This window comes from Diabrotica virgifera, chromosome 9 (genome assembly GCF_917563875.1).
Source record: "Diabrotica virgifera virgifera chromosome 9, PGI_DIABVI_V3a".
Classification (NCBI taxonomy): domain Eukaryota; kingdom Metazoa; phylum Arthropoda; class Insecta; order Coleoptera; family Chrysomelidae; genus Diabrotica; species Diabrotica virgifera.
In genome coordinates this window covers 193,506,376-193,524,416 of record NC_065451.1, presented here as the reverse complement: position 1 = coordinate 193,524,416, position 18,041 = coordinate 193,506,376, and the positions used below count along the sequence as shown (strand labels likewise).

Genomic DNA, 18,041 nt, shown 5'->3' with positions numbered 1-18,041 from the left:
GACACTGAAAATAAGGAAACAATTACTCTACAGGTGGGACTAATTAGAGTAATACAAGAAGAAGGGGTATAAGACGTAGATTAAAGTAAGGAAATATACAGGGAGTTGGTTTTGCCTCGAGAAAATTTATTTAAAAATGCAGATAAATTTTATCGATTACAAGGCGGGGATTTGTTATATTTCTATTTGATATGAAAATTAAATTTTGATAATTATAAAAAGGATTCAATTTAATATAAAATATTTTCAATTTTCTCAACCACGGGCATATAAATTTAGAACAACCTGTATACAACAAATTGTTATATTTAATTTTAAGAAGTGATTAAACGAAACTCGGGACAATGCGCTTAGAATAAACAAAGTGAATGGCGCGTACCATTATCGTTGTTCGCGGAAGGTTCGATCATTAGCCTATGCTAAATAAAACTCAAGTGAAATCGATAATAGGTCATTATCGTTGTTCGTGGAAGGTTCGATCATTAGCCTATGCTAAATAAGACTCATTTGAAGTAGATAATAGGTCATTAAATTTTGTAAATAGTAGAAAATAATTTTAGAATGGGAATTAACTATTTTTTTTGGAAATCCATTAAGCATATTTAGAAAGATTAAAAATTGGTTTTGAGGAATACTGCGAATGAGAGTTGGTGGTGGAAGGTTGATTTGTGAATCTGGAAGGGATATTTAGAAAGTAGGGGAATGAATGGAAAAGATAGATCAGAATGTTTTGAGCTGTCGAGAAGTGAAGTCCAGTAGTAGACGGTAGTGTACGGAGAGTGAGAAAGCCGGTGTAGTTCCGTGAGTGTGGAGTATCTATCGTGGAACGAGAGGTAGGCCAGGTCGAGAGTAAAGAACCTCCTTGAGCCAAGAGTGTTCCGGTAGCTGATTGAAGTTTCGAAAAAGGTAGAAACACGGCATCACGACAGAAGCAGGAACGGGAGCTATACGAGCTAGTTTTCAAAGGAGAACATTACTGGAAGCCAGGACGAGGTTTTGATCGCAGCCAAGGATAGCAGGAAACGGGTCTTGTGTGAAGACATTCTCAGTTCACCAGAAAAAGGTCAGTCTCATTTGTTTGGACATGAATGTATGGGTTTTTCGTATTAAATACCACATTATAAATTGAAGAACATAATAAATAATATCAGAAAAGCTTCATCAAACTTAAATAGAATTGTTGCTAATAAATCCTAATAGTTAAATGTTAATAAAAACTTTCAATTGGAAACCAAAAGGAAATAAGATTCGCATTTGTAAATGTTATGTTTAAGAATAATAAGATCTAGCAAATATTAAGCAGTGATTGCCATTTAAATAAAATAAACAATATTTTGATTATAATTGTAACCCATATGTGTGTATTATTTTACTCTTTTCATTCCTATCCCGATTAGGAACCATTAAGAAATACTTAGAAGCCACGAGAGTAAGTAATTAATTTTATAATTCGCCCTGAGATTGAAAACATATTGATATGTGATCTGGTAAATTAATTAGATTATGATTAATGCATTGATTAAATTAAATGACATATAAGAATATTATCTCATATCAATAATCAAGATCACATCAATACATAATTTGAAAGATTAGCAACGAACTGCATACTGTCTGTTTGCGCATGCGCCAGGCAAGTATAAAAATTTCACCCTCGATCGTAAAGAAGTGTAACTTAAAAAATGACACCCCTTTTTTTAGAACAATCTTCCATTTCCTTCTGTTTCTGGTCTACAACTCTTCTCCATCTTCTAATAATGAAAAATTTTGTGTTGCTCTCTAAGGACTTTAGATATTACAGATAAAGTTGCGTCTTATGGTGTTAAAAGTGTCGTTAAAATTTTAGTGTGATTCATCAATTATTAGTTTAAAAGAGAGAGAGAGAGAGAGAGAGAGAGAGCAATTCTATCAAAGGAATTAAAAAAAAGTAAAAACATTTCCAACTTTGCAACACTTCATTGAAAAAACCCTGAAATTTCTTTTGGGTAAACAATTTGAATAATTTTTCCCGAGCTATGGGATAAATTATTTTGCATATTCAAAAAGCTGGTAAGCCAGTAAAAGTAAGATTATTCTGGACAAAGGTAGTTGCTTGTTTCAAATTGACGATATCGAAAAATAAAATATGAACTTCAAAGTCCAAACTTCAAACTATAAATTTGTTGATGGATTTTGACGTTTCTTTTTATAGTTCGTGTATACTCTTTGCGAACGTACGAATATGCCGTTTTTGAATAAATTTATTGTTAAATTAACCTTGTAAATTGTTTAAACACATGAGTAATAAGTTTTGGAACGTTGTAAATGTTTTTTTCTAAGCTTTTTTAAATCCATTTGATAGAATAACTCTCCCCCCTCTCTCTCACACACGATCTCCCTTTCTGTCTCTTTCTATTGCTTGTGCTACCCGTAGAATCATTGTAAGTTTACTTTTTCTGACTAATATGATTACAAAAAAAGTTGTATGGGATAAACAAACATAAGTTTGTACAGGCAAAACACATTGGTTATAAACCTTTGCTTGAGACACATAGGAATTGAACTTTTTAGAATATGACAATTATTATTGTCAATAGTTATATTTCCGGGCGACTACGAACTCCCCCACACTACCTAGATTTTAATGGGTTCAGTTTTATAGTAGGATTAAAAGCGACTGCGAACTGCCCACGCTACACCTAGGTACTTAGATAATATTTTTGTGAACATATATAGTTTTTATTTTACTTTATTGTATTCAAAAAGGAACCCAATTCCCAAAGCATGAGCGAAAATTTTAAATGATTAAATAATGAAACTATAACAATATAATCGAATAAAGTTTATTCATAAATCTACATTAACTTATATACAATAACAAAAACTACAGTTAAACAATAACAATGCTTAATTCTAATGTCTCTGTCTGATTAGTGATTAAAATAAGTAAGAGTGAACACTATATTTTAGATTTTAAAAGTTAGCTGCATAATAATTGCAAACTGACTTAATGAAGTCTAATTTAGTAATGCTTTGATTAAAGTAATTCATTTAGCCTAGTTTCAATAAAATCAACTTTTCTTTTTACCCTTTTATCAAGTTTCTTTTGAATCTATGTGCAGTTCTAATTTTCACATATACTTCTGCTTGAAAATTTAACAAAATGTCTGTAAATTTAAATATATCAGGATGTGATTTATACAAACATTCGTTAAATTTAAAGAAAAATGATTCACATGCGTTTGTAGTAAATATAAGAGATGATGAATTTGAAGCCCACATGTAAGGTGGAAATGTTGAATCTTCCGTTAAATAATTATCAACTAGGTAATCACAAAATTGCAAAACTCTGTCATCTTCTGGCATAATATTAAAAATTTCATCAGGAAAAAGTCACCAACATCATTTGGATCTAAATAAGGAATGCCGAAAAACAATTTTAAATATTTTACAATAACAGTTTGATTTTTATATTCCGAGGACAAACCTAAATTTTAAATTTTTCGGTACCAATTTTGTGTTAAATGAAATTTGCAACAGAAAATAATAATGTCGGGCCACACAAACTTGGCTGCATTTTTAATTGCTATTTCAAAATCAGAAATTATTCGCTTCGGTTTGAAATTTAAATTCAAATCTGTACATATTGTTAGTAATGGATTAAAAGTACTTTTGTACGATTGCTGTGATTTATTTGGTAACAAACAAAATAATAGAGGAACATAAAAACCATTTTTGTAGCTATGTATAGTAAACATCTGACAAAAATATTTAGAACATTATTGAAAAGTTCCATCTACATACAAAGAATCTACATTACACAAAAAGTAAAGATTTGTGAAACAACTAAAAATTGCGGAAGTATTTTTCGTAGATAATAAAAAGTTTTCACCTGTATTTGTTTTTAAATTTAAGTTCAGTAACACTTGTAGAACTTCTTCCTGTGACTTGGGCAATGATGGTGTGGATTTTCGTCTTGCAGCATAGATATTTTTTCGAACGCAAGAAATGTCTTTCGTCGTCAGCGGCAAATTGCTAAAATTTTCCTTCCTCAATTCCTTGTGGACAATCTTTAAAGTTCTTTTACATATATCTTCTACAGCTTTCCTCTTTGCAGAATTACTAAAAATTTGCCGGTCATCGTGGATATCTGGAGCATGATTATTGCTCCACCGATGCTTTTTTAAGAATAACGTAATTTTCATCACCTTCCTTTGTGTACACTTTTTTGTTGACACCCTTTTTTGATGCATCGCCATCTAACTTTTTCATCTTTGGAGACATGGGCCTTTGAATATTTATATTCATTAATTATTAATAAAAGTTCTCCCCCATGACTAAACATAGTCGTTGGACTCGCCATTTAAAAGTTAAACACTAACGGACAAAACCGGACACTATACCGTAATACTTGCAACTGAAGTGAATAACTGAAAATATTTATATTCTTACTTTCAACTATAATTAAATTTGAAATTTCCGGTCATTAAGACTTAATCCCAAACTTTCTCGGCGATGGGGCAGCAGGTACTTGGGATTAATGGGCCCAGGTAGTTCGTGGGGCAGTTAGATAACGCCGATATTTCCGCTCATTGCGAGATTTGTCATAAATTTGGTTTCTCAAAGATTATTTTTAATCCTGCTTTGTCAGATAGAGATTTAAGCAAATGTATAGTAGAAAAGTAACCTTGCAAGTTACCTGCGATTTTAATACAATCTCTTCTGACAATTTGAGATAATTTAATCTTTCTCCATCTTATACTGATACCCATACTTTACCATTGAGTGTTCTTAAATATTGACTATAGAGCTGCCGTGAACAATTTTGGTGTAATATTGTCTCCTTGTCTTACTCCTCGAGTCTAGCTGAATTTTTCTGTGCCTTCGTGTAGTCGCATACTTGATGTAGCTGTAATCTATTCGGCTTTATTTTAGTGCTTTCAGTACTGTTTATAAAACTCTACAGTATCAAAAGCCTTCTCGTAATCGACAATTGCAAGAGCCAGTTGTATGTTGTGCTCTATTCATTTGTCAATTAAAATCTTTATGGTATGCAAATGGTCATTTGTGCCATATCCTGCACCGAAGCTTGCCTATTCAACAGCCTGCCAACAAAAGTTATTATCATTTATTGAAAAGTAATGGACGAGCGGAACACCCCCCCCCCAAAAACGCTTATTTCTCGAGATACTGACCACGGACAGGTGAATGGCCAATTTTAGTCATACTGTATGTTCTTGATGGTGCTGAAAACGAAAATGAGGTTTATTTTCAATTTATTGTGGAGGAACATTGTAAAAATCGCAAGTTTACCCCAAAACCAAATAAAATCACGTTTTTGCGTTTACCTCGCTGCAACTCTGTTCAATTTTAATATTTTTTTCTGAAATTTTTACAGATTATAGCTCTAACATTTCTAAAGATAACGGTACCTACTTCAGGCTTAAATTCTTATTCTGATAAAGGTTATGAATTTTTTAATTTTTTAATCGCAAAAGTTGTGTGACGAAGTTTAAAATTTAGCGTCTTAATCACGTTTACATTAAAATACAGAGTAGAAAGAAGATATTTTGGTAAGTTTTAGATCAAAATGTTTTATAAAAAAAAATAGTGCAACTTTTAATGTCGACATTAGAAATCCCCAATATAACGCTTAGTTTTCGAGATACTGACCATGGGTGGTGAATGGCTAATTTTGGTCTAGATTATGTTTTTGAACGTGATGAAAACGAAAATAAAATTTATTATAAATTTTAGGTGTGGGAATATTGACAAAATTGCAATTGGACCCTAAAAATAAAAAAAATGAAATCACTAAAAGAAATGAATCTCTGGTTCGTGTTAATATTTTTTTCTAAAGTTTGTACACTATATATCGCTCACTATTTTGAAGACAATGGTTTCTGCTTTAAGCTTTTAGTCTTATTCTAGTAAAAGTTATGAATCTTATGAAAAAAATGAGTACAAAGAAGTTTTCTGGAAAGTTTTGTATCAAAATGTTTTATAGACAAATGCTGCAACTTTTAACACCGACGTTATAAATTTCCAAAATACCGCTAATTTTTCGAGATACTGATCATTTGTGGTGAATGGCTCATTTTGGTCTTACTTTATGTTTTTAATAGTGCTGAAAACGAAAATCAAGTTTATTTTGAATTTTAGGTGGGAGAACATGGTCAAAATCGCAATCTTGCCCTAAAAATAAAAAAACTAAACCATGTTTTTCTTAAAATTAAAAGTTGCACCATATTTTTTCTATAACAGATCTAGATCTAAAACTCCCCATAAAACTTCTTTGAACTCTATGGTTTAACACAAACGTAATCAAATAGATAAATTTTAAATTTTGTCATTTAATTTTTGCGATTTAATTTTGCAATTTACGAATCTGCACCTTTGATTTTTAAAGATTCATAACTTTTATGAAGAAAAGACTGAAAGACAATAGTTGCTTTCAGAGTCTTCACAAAGGTGAGAAATGTATGCTGCAGAAATTAAAAAAAAATATTAAAATAGAACAGAGTTGTAGCCAGTTAAACGTAAAAATTCGTGACTTCATTTTTTTTTCCATTTTTAGGTTAAAATTGCGATTTTGACAATGTTCCCTCAGATAAAATTCAAAAGAAACCTCTTTTTCATTGTCAGCAACATCTATAACATAAAATAAGACCAAAATTGGCCATTCATCGTCTATAGTTAGTATCTCGAAAAATAAGCGTTATTTTGGGGATCTATAACGTCTATATTAAAATAATTTGCTCCATTTTTGTTGTCTATATTAAAATAATTTGCTCCATTTTTGTTCTATAAAACATTTGAAACTAAACTTTTCAGAAAACTTCTTTGTACTCTACGTTTTAACATAAACGTGATTAATAAGATAAATTTGAAATTTTACCACTCAACTTTTGCGATTAAACTTTGCAATTCACGAATGTGCACCTTGTACTTTAAAAAATTCATAACTTTTACTAGGAGAAGACTAAAAGCTTAAAACAGATACCCTTGTCTTCAAAAAAGTGAGCAAAATAATATAGTTTACAAACCTTAGAAAAAAGTATTAAAATGGATCAGAGTCGTAGCGAGATAAACGCAAAAAACGTTATTTCACTTTTTTTATTTTTAGGGTAAAATTGCGATTTTGATAATATTCCCCCAACTAAAATTTAAAATAAATTTAATTTTCGTTTTCAGCACCGTCAAAAACATAATCTAAGACCAAAATTAGCCATTCACCACCCATGGTCAGTATCTCGAAATATAACCGTTATATTAGGGATTTCTAATGTAGATAGTAAAAGTTGCACTATTTTTTTATAAAACATTTTTATCTAAACTTTTCCAGAAAACTTGTTTGTACTCTCTATTTTAATATAGACGTTATTAAAAAGTTAAATTTTAAATTTCGTCACTCAACTTTTGCGATTAAACTTTGCAATGCACAAATCTGCACCTTTTCCTTTGAACAATTCATAACCTTTATCGGAATAATAATTAAAGCTTGAAACAGGTACTGTTGTCTTCAGAAATGTTAGAGTTATATACTGTAAAAATTTCAGAAAAAAATATTAAAATGGAACAGAGTTGTGTAGCGAGGTAAACGCAAAAAAACGTGATTTTATTTATTTTTATTTTTAGGGTAAAATTGCGATTTTGACAATGTTTATCCACATGAAATTCAAAATAAATCTCATTTTCGTTTTCAGCACCGTCAAAAACATACAGTATGTCTAAAATTGGCCATTCACCTCTTCGTGGTCAGTACCTGGTCATTTTGGGGTTTCCTGCCGCCCACCTAAGTATTGATAGGTTTTTGATTATTAAATTAACATGTTTTATCCATTTACTTCCACCCTTTTTTATTAAAAAAATAGTTGGTAGGTGTGAAAGCGTGAAACTCCGCTTTCAAGTCACACCAACTTAACGCGAAGAGGAAGTTATTCTCGATGTTCTTTTTAGCAGAGACGGGGAAGTATTCAAAAACGACCAAAAAGTCCATGAGTCTAAATTAAAAGTTCTGGAAATATCTACTTTGTGTAGCCGCCGGTGCAGTCCACCTGAAGTATTTGTAGTGACATTAATAACTTATTAAAATTAGTTTATTTCACAAGATAGGAAGGAAATATAAAACATTGATTTTAAATTATATTTTGAGGTGTTGTTCTGAAGCTATTTTCGTGTGGCATTTTTATAATAAACTATTTTCAATGGGAAATAAGCCACAATTTTACCAAAAAAAAAAAATGATTTTATTAACGTTTCGACGCCCAAGTCGGGTGTCGTTGTCAAAATACAAAATAATACTAAATTAAACAAAAATGTTGTTACTTAGTAAAATATTCTTTTAATAATTTATTTAATCTGACTCATTTATATATTCAGACATGTATTATACATTTTAAAATAGAAGACTTTCTAATACTCATTTATATATTCAGACATGTATTATACATTTTAAAGTAGAAGACTTTAAAATGATATTGTCAATATTGATGAGTTACGATAAGAATATCCGCCACAAAAAATCATAGCATGTGATCTGTCTTTAAAAAGACAACCAAATGCAACGGTGCGCGGTGGCAGTAAAATTCAGGAATTTACTATGGAATCTCTAGGGCGAGAATTTTACTGCCACCGTTGCATTTGGTTGTCTTTTTAAAGACAAATCTGATTGTGTTGTAAGTTTATGTAGGTATTATGTATTTATGTATTTTATTTTGTATAATTATAGGGGATCTGCTTGTCACTGGCTTTCTATTAATTCGTTAATAATGGTATATAGTCCGGAGAAATAATGGTAGGGGAGCCCAAGCAGGGATTTTTGCAGTTACTCGAGCGCGTCAGACTATAACATGGCGAGAAACATTGTTCCTTGTAAATGTACCTCTACCATATATTGGCTCTTAATGCAGGGAAGTTCGTTAAGGGAGGGCCGAAAAAAAATCTATCCTTAGAAAAACTCGAAATCGTCAAATTAAGATAAGGTAAGTTAAGTACATGCAAAACAGTGTATATTTCAAAAATCTGACGATTTGAGCGGGACGTATGGAAATTGGGTGAATCACAAAATTTCGCAAGAAAAAAGCGAATATTTCGCGAAATGGACGATACATCGAAAAACTAAAATATACGTGCTCAATATTTTTCAAAAATCTTTCGAATGATACCAAACACGACACCCCACGGAGAGGGGTGGGAAGTAAATTTAAAATTTTAAATACGAACCCCGCGATATTTCGCGATACGAACATCAGATCGAAAAACTGAAAAATACACGTATTCAATATTTTTGAATAACTTATCGAATAGCGCCAGACACGAACCCCACGGAGGTAGGGTGGGGGTTACTTTAAAATCTTAAATATGACCTCCCATTTTTTATTGCAGTATACGTAAAAATAAGTAACTTTCATTCGAGACATTTTTTCGAACTATGGATAGATGGCGCTATAATCGGAAAAAAAGATTGTGGAAATGGAAAATTAAAACCCAATAGGTCCCAAAACGCTCGAGTGACTGCACATTTAGCATACTTTCCTTCCCTGCTATAAGGTATTTCCGTACCTTGATCCGAGCAGCTGTCTGACATTTTTCTTTGAGCTTTATGCACCTCATAACCCAAACCTATTCGCGGTGTGCAAGTATTTGGAGGGGATACGAGAAACGATCGTGCGCGAATATTGGAGAAATCTTGCAACTTTCCTAAATAAACAATATTGTCAAATTGACGTATATTTCATACCTACTGTCATTGAAGAAGAAAAATTATGTTGCTCTACAATATTGATATGATAAGCAATTATTATATAAAAGTAAACGCGCTGAGCTGGCCACCAGCCGTCTTACACTATCGGCCAAGAAACGCAGATGCGCCCAATACTCCACTAGGAGTGATGGTCCAAGAGAGAGATTATATAAAAGTAAATTTAAATATTTATTGTATTTTGCTTGCAGTACTGCATTTTAATAATTAATTTTCTTTTCTACATACAATTGTTTACCTTTTAATAACATAACCTAAATCCTACTTTTTCTTCTAACAATTTTTTTGAGCTATGGCCTTAACAATACTCCAGCAACCAGGACTAATATAATTGGTCAATATAATTAAAAGTGCGAAAAATGTTGCTGAGCTATGAAACCAGGTGTTGCTTTTCCGAACTTGCACGGTCGCAATATGTTTGCTATGTATAAAAGTAAATCATGTTGAACCAATTTGGAGGTAATTGCGTAACGGAAACATTAAGTAAGATGATAAGGCCAGTATAAGACCAATAATGACGTACGTACAGGCCCGCCGGCAGGGGGGCGGGCATGTAGGGTCCGCCGACCCCCTGGATAATTACAGCTTAAGATAAAACAAATCCGTCTCAATAAATTTGGTCAAGATCGAAGGAGATTACAGTTTTTATTCGATTAATCGTTATTTGTATTATATATGATTATTAAAATATAAATTTTTCTTGTTCTTTCATCAATTTCTAGAATAAAAAAGAGACTTAAAGATTTTGACCCTTTATAAATTTTTTTCTTGCGGCGGCCCTGCGTACGTACCTATATCAAATTAATAAAACCTGACAGAGCCAGTTCCGTCTCCTTATAGTTTAGTTAATTTTAGTTTTTTTGATTTTATTTTACGATGTTAATTCATATCAGACCATTCTTAAAGTTTGGGTAAATTATTTTCCAGAAATCTCTTAAAAGATTAAAATACATTCATTCTTACCTAAATGTCTGGGTAATATTTGTCATTTGTATCATAATCCTCTTTAAAAAGTAGGTATTTGGAAAGTTAAGCGAGTCAAGCGGTTATTGTTCCCTTCTGAGAAGGACAGTGATAAACGGTTTTGTAATACAATTACGTTTTTTCCAAAGTGAAATTTTGTAGGACAGATATAGACATTTTTGTTTTCCCCACCACCAGGGATTTCTGGTTGAGAGCCGTTTTGTAATTTTAGTAGTATTCAGCAGCGAACGACAATTAGATCTGTAAACACGTATAGTAATCAATAAAAAGTTCTATCGAGAAGTGTCGTCGTATATTATTTTAATTTGCTAAAGTAATATTTTATAGCGACGTATACTCACGGTAAACTAATCGTTAAGCAAACAGAGCCTAAACACGTAAGACTCGTGAAAGATATCTAGGTATGAGGGAGCCTACACCAAAGTAAGGATTTGTGTCGGATTGACCAAAGATTTTCACTGACGGTTGGTTTGCATCAAGGCTCTTCAGTATGTGTCTACCTGTTTAATCTCGTTGTGGAAGTACTGACAAAGAAGGCAAGAATGGAGGCTCCTTGGTCAATGGTTTTTGCTGAAGATTCAGGAAAAGAAGATGGAGGTAGCTCAAATGAAAATGTTACCCTGGATGCTGGCAGTGGCGTGCTGCAACTTTTCAAGCGGCCCGGTGATTTTATAGAAAAGCGGCCTCCCATTATCATTTTACCTTCTATTTTCAGAATTTTTTGTCCGTTATTTACCAAAATATATATATATAAATTATTTTTAAATTAAACATAAAATTTTGAATTTTTAAATTGACTATGTTCTTTTATTTAAGAATAAACAATCTTACAAATAATAATAATAGATAAATATCATCACATGAATTTCCTGAACAAATATATGAATTTAATGTAATTAAAAAAATAAAATTTTGAGAATTTTTCAATTATCTAAAGTTGAATATTAGTCAATCAATTATACAAGAGAGTACCTACATATTCAAGTACAGTATAAATACTTTAATTTAACAGTATTTAAATATTAATACAACGCAATAATCAAAACATTCTTTTGCAATTATTTTATAAAATAATTAACTCTCGATCAATAATTTTCGCATTAAAGCAAATTTTTGAGCCAATTAGTCGATTATTTCATCATTTTTAAGCTCATACAAAGCTTCTTTTTCTATAATAGCCATTAGCATAAACGTTTCCAAGTGATCTTGTGTTAAAGTACTTCTTAACCGATTTGTGTTTCAACGTTGAATAGCTTCTTTCACAAGATACTTGTGTCACCAAAAGGGTTAATAAATGCTTATATACTATATTTAAATTTGGATAAGCACACTGATATAAGTTGTACTTATGCAAAATAGCGTAACAGCAAACTATACAACTATACAACCTTTACAATTTTTAGTACCACACGGAGGTAAAGTTTTCGCGGTATCAACAACATTATCATTTGTTACTTGCATAATCCTATTTTTTAATACGATTTATCATTAAAATTGACAAAAAGTCATAGCCTGTGATCTGTCTTTAAAAAGATAACCACATGCTATGAATTTTTTGTGATGGATATTCTTGAGTTGATTTCATGTAATCGAATGAACTATCTCTCAATAAAATCGTCCCAGGAACGCAACTCATAAATATTGCCAATATCATTTTAAAGTCTTCTACTTTAAAATAAGTATAATATATGTCTAAATTTCCGATAGAAATGAATCAGATTAAATTAAAATATTAGAAGAATTTTTTTACTAAGCAACAACATTTTTGTTTAATTTATTAATATTTTGTATTTTGACAACGACGTCCGATCTGGTCATCGAAACGTTAATAAAATCATTTTTTTTTTGTTAAATTGTGGCTTATTACCCATTTAGAATAGTTAATTACAAAAATGCAACAAATAAACAGCTTCAAACCAACATCATTCGATTAGAAATTAAAATAAAATGTTACATCTAAAATTTTTTGTAAAAAAAAACTTATTTATTTGACCGGCCTCTCGGTGATTGCACCGATTCCTTTATATGGCCAGCACGCCACTGGATGCTGGGTAAGACTAGAAGAGACAGGATCAGGAACGACTTGATTAGGATAGCCGGTACGACTACAGTTTTAAAAAATATTCTGGAACAACGAATGCATTGATTTGGTCACGTTAGACGTAGAAATGAAAACAATATGAGACGAAAAATGGAGCTGTTAGAATTTGATAAAAGGGTTGGTAGGGGAGGAGAAGATAAAATATTGTGTAGCAGGGGACTTGAGAGAGAAATATTTAGGTGCAGAAGACACTGAAAGGGGAGAAGTTAAGGAAGAATAATATTGCTATGTTTCCTCAATACTGGTGGGCACACATAGCAACCTTAAATTTACAACAGCCTTAATAACAGCTTTAATACATTAGACATTATTCATTATACATTATACAGTATACTGTACAGTATACGGACAACTACAGAGGCATTACTCTCCTAAATACGACAATGAAGTTATTCACAGGCATACTCAAGGATAAATTGGAATCACACATAAAGAACAGAGAAGAACAGCAAGGATTCAGAAAAGACAGGTCGACGACAGACGCAATATTTGTCATGAAACAAGTGAAAGAGAAGTCGATAGAATATAACAAACCTGCATATATTTGCTTCGTAGACCTAACTAAAGCATTTGACAGAGTCAGACTTAGTGATATAATGAAGAAAATTAAACAAAAAAGGATACCGGTAAACATTGTTGAAATCATAAAACAAATGAACAGTAACAACACGACAAAAATTAAAACAAACGACACCACTACGGCCAATATACCAACACCAGGAGGAATCAGGCAGGGAGACAGCCTCAGTCCATTTCTATTCAATATGCTAATGGATGAAATAATAGAAGATGTGGAATCGCTTCAACTAGGATACAGACTCGGCCATAGTGAATCAGTATACGCTGTGAGCTCGTACGTAGAGGGGATATTTACAAATTCGGGAGCGCCAGCAGTGGCAAGTCTGTAAACGTTTACCGGAAATTTGACATAAATGTCAAAGTGATTAATTTAAAATTAAAATTAAAAACATTAATTATAAAAAATATTAGTTGGTCAAAGCTGTGGTATATATTTTTACCTTAAATATACTTACGTTTTAAATACTGAATTTAAGTTTTTTTAATGTTCCGTAATATGTAATTATAATTTAATCTTAAAATCTTAGCGCCATCTACACGATAATTATGAAAGTATCCGAAGTAAGAAATTCATATTTTATCAATAGAACGTCAAAATGATTAGCAAAATCTTAAAAAAATCGATTACAATTTAATTAATTTTTTGCGTTGTAAATGTTAAGTGATAACAATTAAATAATAAATTTAAAAATTACCGGTGAAAGTTGAATTAGTAATCCGCTAGGAGCGCCACCAGCGAAGCTCAGAGCGTATAGTGCTATGCGGATGATGCAGCCCTGATTGCAGAGGACGAGAATGACCTACAAAGACAACTGTATCGATTCTATCAAGCATGTCGAAGACTCAGCATGAACATATCCACGCAGAAAACAAAATGCATTACCATTGCGAAAGACCCAATTAGATGCAAGCTCATGGTAGAGAGGAAACCCATAGAACAGCTAAATTAGTTCAAATATCTAGGTGTAGAGTTATCAAGTTATCATGACTCAGCTAGAGACCTAAGAGGACAAATTAACAAGGCCGCTGTCTTGTCCGGATGTTTGAGAGATGTTGTCTGGAATAACCCATATATGAGAATGGATATGAAAGTTAGAATTTATAAAACTTGCATCAGACCTGTCATGACCTATGGCATTGAATCAAGAGAAGATACCAACAAAATGAAAAGCATGCTACGAACAGCCGAAATGAAGACACTAAGAGCAATAGCAGGGAAGACAAGAAGAGATAGAATACGAAACAACATCATCAGGGAACAATGTGGCATGCAAGATGTAGTCAGATGGGGCAGGCAAAGACGAAGAGAATGGTTCGGTGATGTAAAAAGAATGGAAGAGCACAGACTACCAAGAAATGCGCTGGAAGGAAAACCAGCAGGCAAACGTCCACCGGGGAGACCACCAACAAGATGGAGAGATAGCTGGCAGTCCACCTCTCAAGAAATACTTCAACGTCGGAATTAACAGATCGACAGATCTACGACAAGTATAAGAAGGAGAACAAAACATTACACAATCAAAATACAAATTTCCTTAAAATTTTGATATATTACTCCATCTCAATTGCGAAAAAATTCTGAGGTTTTTCCAAGCATCCCTTAAATCTATCTAATTATTTGTTTAGATTAGGGTGACCAAATCATAAACTTGAAAAAACGGGACACATCCAAGGAGCAGTGGCGCACCTAGAATTTTTCTCTGAAGAAAGAGGGTTGGTTAGGCGTCGAATTTTTTTTGTATTATTTGTGAAAGACATGTTATATTTTCCTACGATTTTTTGTATATTTTTTATATGCCCTGGGGGGTTTAACCCCCAAAACCCCCCTGGGTGCGCCACTGCCAAGGAGGGTTTGGAGCGATACCCAAACAGGTAGGGGAAATTAAAACATAGTCTTTTAGCTAATTTGGGAACTATAAATCCTTTTCAATGTACTTTTGAATGTGTAATTTACGTACAATCAAGACTGCGAAACAGAAAACTATAAAACTCAGCCAGAATGGCATGGATCAACAACCCGTCAGACCAAAACAGGGAAGAATACAAAATATCGAGAAACAAAGCCAACTCAACAAATAAAAAGAAAGAAATGACTGGTTTCGCTGGAGGATATTGAAAAAGACAGAGAAAATTATCAAATAAAACAATAATTTTACAAAAAAGTCGAAGCAGCAAAAAATAAGCCCAGCATTAAAACAAGAGGACTAAAAAAGCAAAAAAAAGAAAAACCTTGTTTGAGGACAGACAGATCAGCAAAATATGGGAAGAATATTACGAAAAAATAGTATTCACTGTGAAGGAAATACACTGTGATGAAGAAGAAGGCCATACAAGATAACGACAAAGGAAAAATTTTCACAGAAGATGAAATAACTGTGGAATAAAATACAGAGGAAGAGAATTACGTAAAGGAATAAACCAGCTAATACAACAAATATGAAGAAAACAGACTGCCAGCCGATTGGAACGCAGGTATTATAGTAGGTACCTATATATAAAAAAGAAGATCTAGAGGAGTGCGAGAATTACAAAGCAATAACTTTATTAAACAACACATATTATAACATTCTAGAAAATATACTAAACATAAGATTTAAATCACGCACTGAACGAATATTAGGAAAATACCAGAACAGGTTCAGACGGGGGGAGGTCGACGATTAATTCCATACATACAGTGGAGCAAATAATTCAAAAATCGAGAGAATACAACAGAGAAATGCACCTAATATTCATGGATTTCAAAATCGCTTTTGATACAACCAATCGGACAAAAATGATGGAGCAACTAGAGAATGTTGGAATCCCAGAAAAATTAAGACATATGCTAACAGTGAGCCTAAAGACACCAGAGCAAAGATCAGTTACAACGGAACAACTTCTAAGGAGATTAATGTACAGAAAGGCGTGAAACAAGGTGACTATATCTCTCCGACTGTATTTAATCTGATATTGACAATATCAGATATTGACATAATCTGTAATCATGAGGATGACAAACTTGCAAACAAAAATATTATTACATATCAACTTCAAATAGTAACATATGCAGATGATTCAGTCATCACAGCGAAGACGAAGATAACACTTGCAGTTGGAAAATTACATAAGGAAGCGAAGAGAATAATAGGACTAGAGATAAACCAGCTCACAGCAAAATACATGGCGATAGGGAAATGTGACCCAACTCAGAAATATCTAATAACACAGAACCATAAATTTGAAACTGTATCCATCTTTAGCTACTTAGGAGTAAAAATAGGGAAAATAGGGAAAAACGGAAAAAGAGAGAAACGGAGGAAAGAATTCTGAAGGACAGAAAAACATCTACACGGTAGAAATCTGCTGAGAAGCAAGACTATAAGTATAATATAAGACCTTTAATAAGACTTGGTGTTGCATATGGGATGGAAACAACGACGATTAACAAGAAAGAGGAAGATAGCCTTCTGAAATTTGAAAGAAAAATAATGAGAACAATACTCGCCCACAATGTAAGAAAAGAGGGAGAAATAAGAATGAAAACAAATGCAGAAATTGAAGAAAAATTAAAGAGAGAAAATATAGTCAGATACAAAAACTCAACCCAACGCAAATACGGGACATTTAGGCGTTCCGAGATACTTTTTCGGGACTCCGGGACAAATGGTTAAAAAACGGGACAATCCCGTTTTTACGGGACGTTTGGTCACCCTAGTTTAGATGCAATTTCAAAGGTTAGTGTATCATTTACAATGTTGCCAAATAGTTTATGGTTGGGAAATCCCGCCACGCGATATTTTGGGCGATATATAACAACCAACATATAGTTTTTCCAGACATTTGTAAAAAATCTAATTTCGACATGAAATTTTATCAAAATTTGATACTCTACTGAATCGTAATAAATGGTTAGTATTTTTAATTTATAAAAAAAATCATACGAGTTACGATTATGTAGTTAATTAGTAATCTACTTGTGTAATATATGGACAGTTAAACTTACATATGCCCTGTAGCCACTCATAGCTGGATCCCAACTTGCCTCACAAACAACACAACAAAAAACTAACAAGTTTCCAAAATGCCACTTTCAAAATTTTTACAAACTCAAAACAAACAGCGTCTATTCAACAGCTACTAGTCGACAATCAATTTTTAATGAATCTATTAACGATAATTCTATTCATTTTTGATAAAACTGAGGGACAAGGTATTTGGGAACATTCCGTATAGGTTGTGCTTGTGCATGGTTCTAACTACTGTTGAAGCGTCGAAGTATTTTTGAAATTTCGACGCTGAGCGTCTTGGGCGCCGAGATGTCGAGCGTCGGCGAAAAAAACCGTTTTTTCCCGATAGGACTATTTAAAGAACATAATTTCGATTAACAAAAGTTTATTGGTGACGTTTTTGCCATTAAAATGTATAACAATATATTGTTGAAGGACGTTTATCAACAAAAATGCAAAATTGGATGGAATATTTTGAAGGTTGTTCAATAGATTTATGGCCACTGGGAAACTAGGAAATAAATTGAAAAATATTTGTACCGAAAGTTTTAATTTCCAAATAAAAGTTCGTTTTTATAATTTTTTTTCTACGAGCGTGCAAAAATGTCTATTTTCCGCACGCGTGTTAATTTAGATATGTTAATAT

General features: G+C 32.5%; 1 protein-coding gene across 3 annotated transcripts in view; it reads right to left on the bottom strand.

Moving 5' to 3' along the window:
- Positions 1-17,650, bottom strand: part of LOC114335223 (FH1/FH2 domain-containing protein 3) — an 843,862-nt gene extending 826,212 nt beyond the window's left edge. For all 3 annotated transcript variants that reach the window (XM_050661657.1, XM_050661656.1, XM_050661658.1), the window contains exon 1: positions 17,392-17,650. In XM_050661657.1, coding sequence (XP_050517614.1) covers positions 17,392-17,412 — 21 coding nt within the window. In that variant the 5' untranslated portion in view covers positions 17,413-17,650. The remainder of the gene's footprint in view (positions 1-17,391) is intronic.
- Positions 17,651-18,041: the final 391 nt, after the last annotated feature.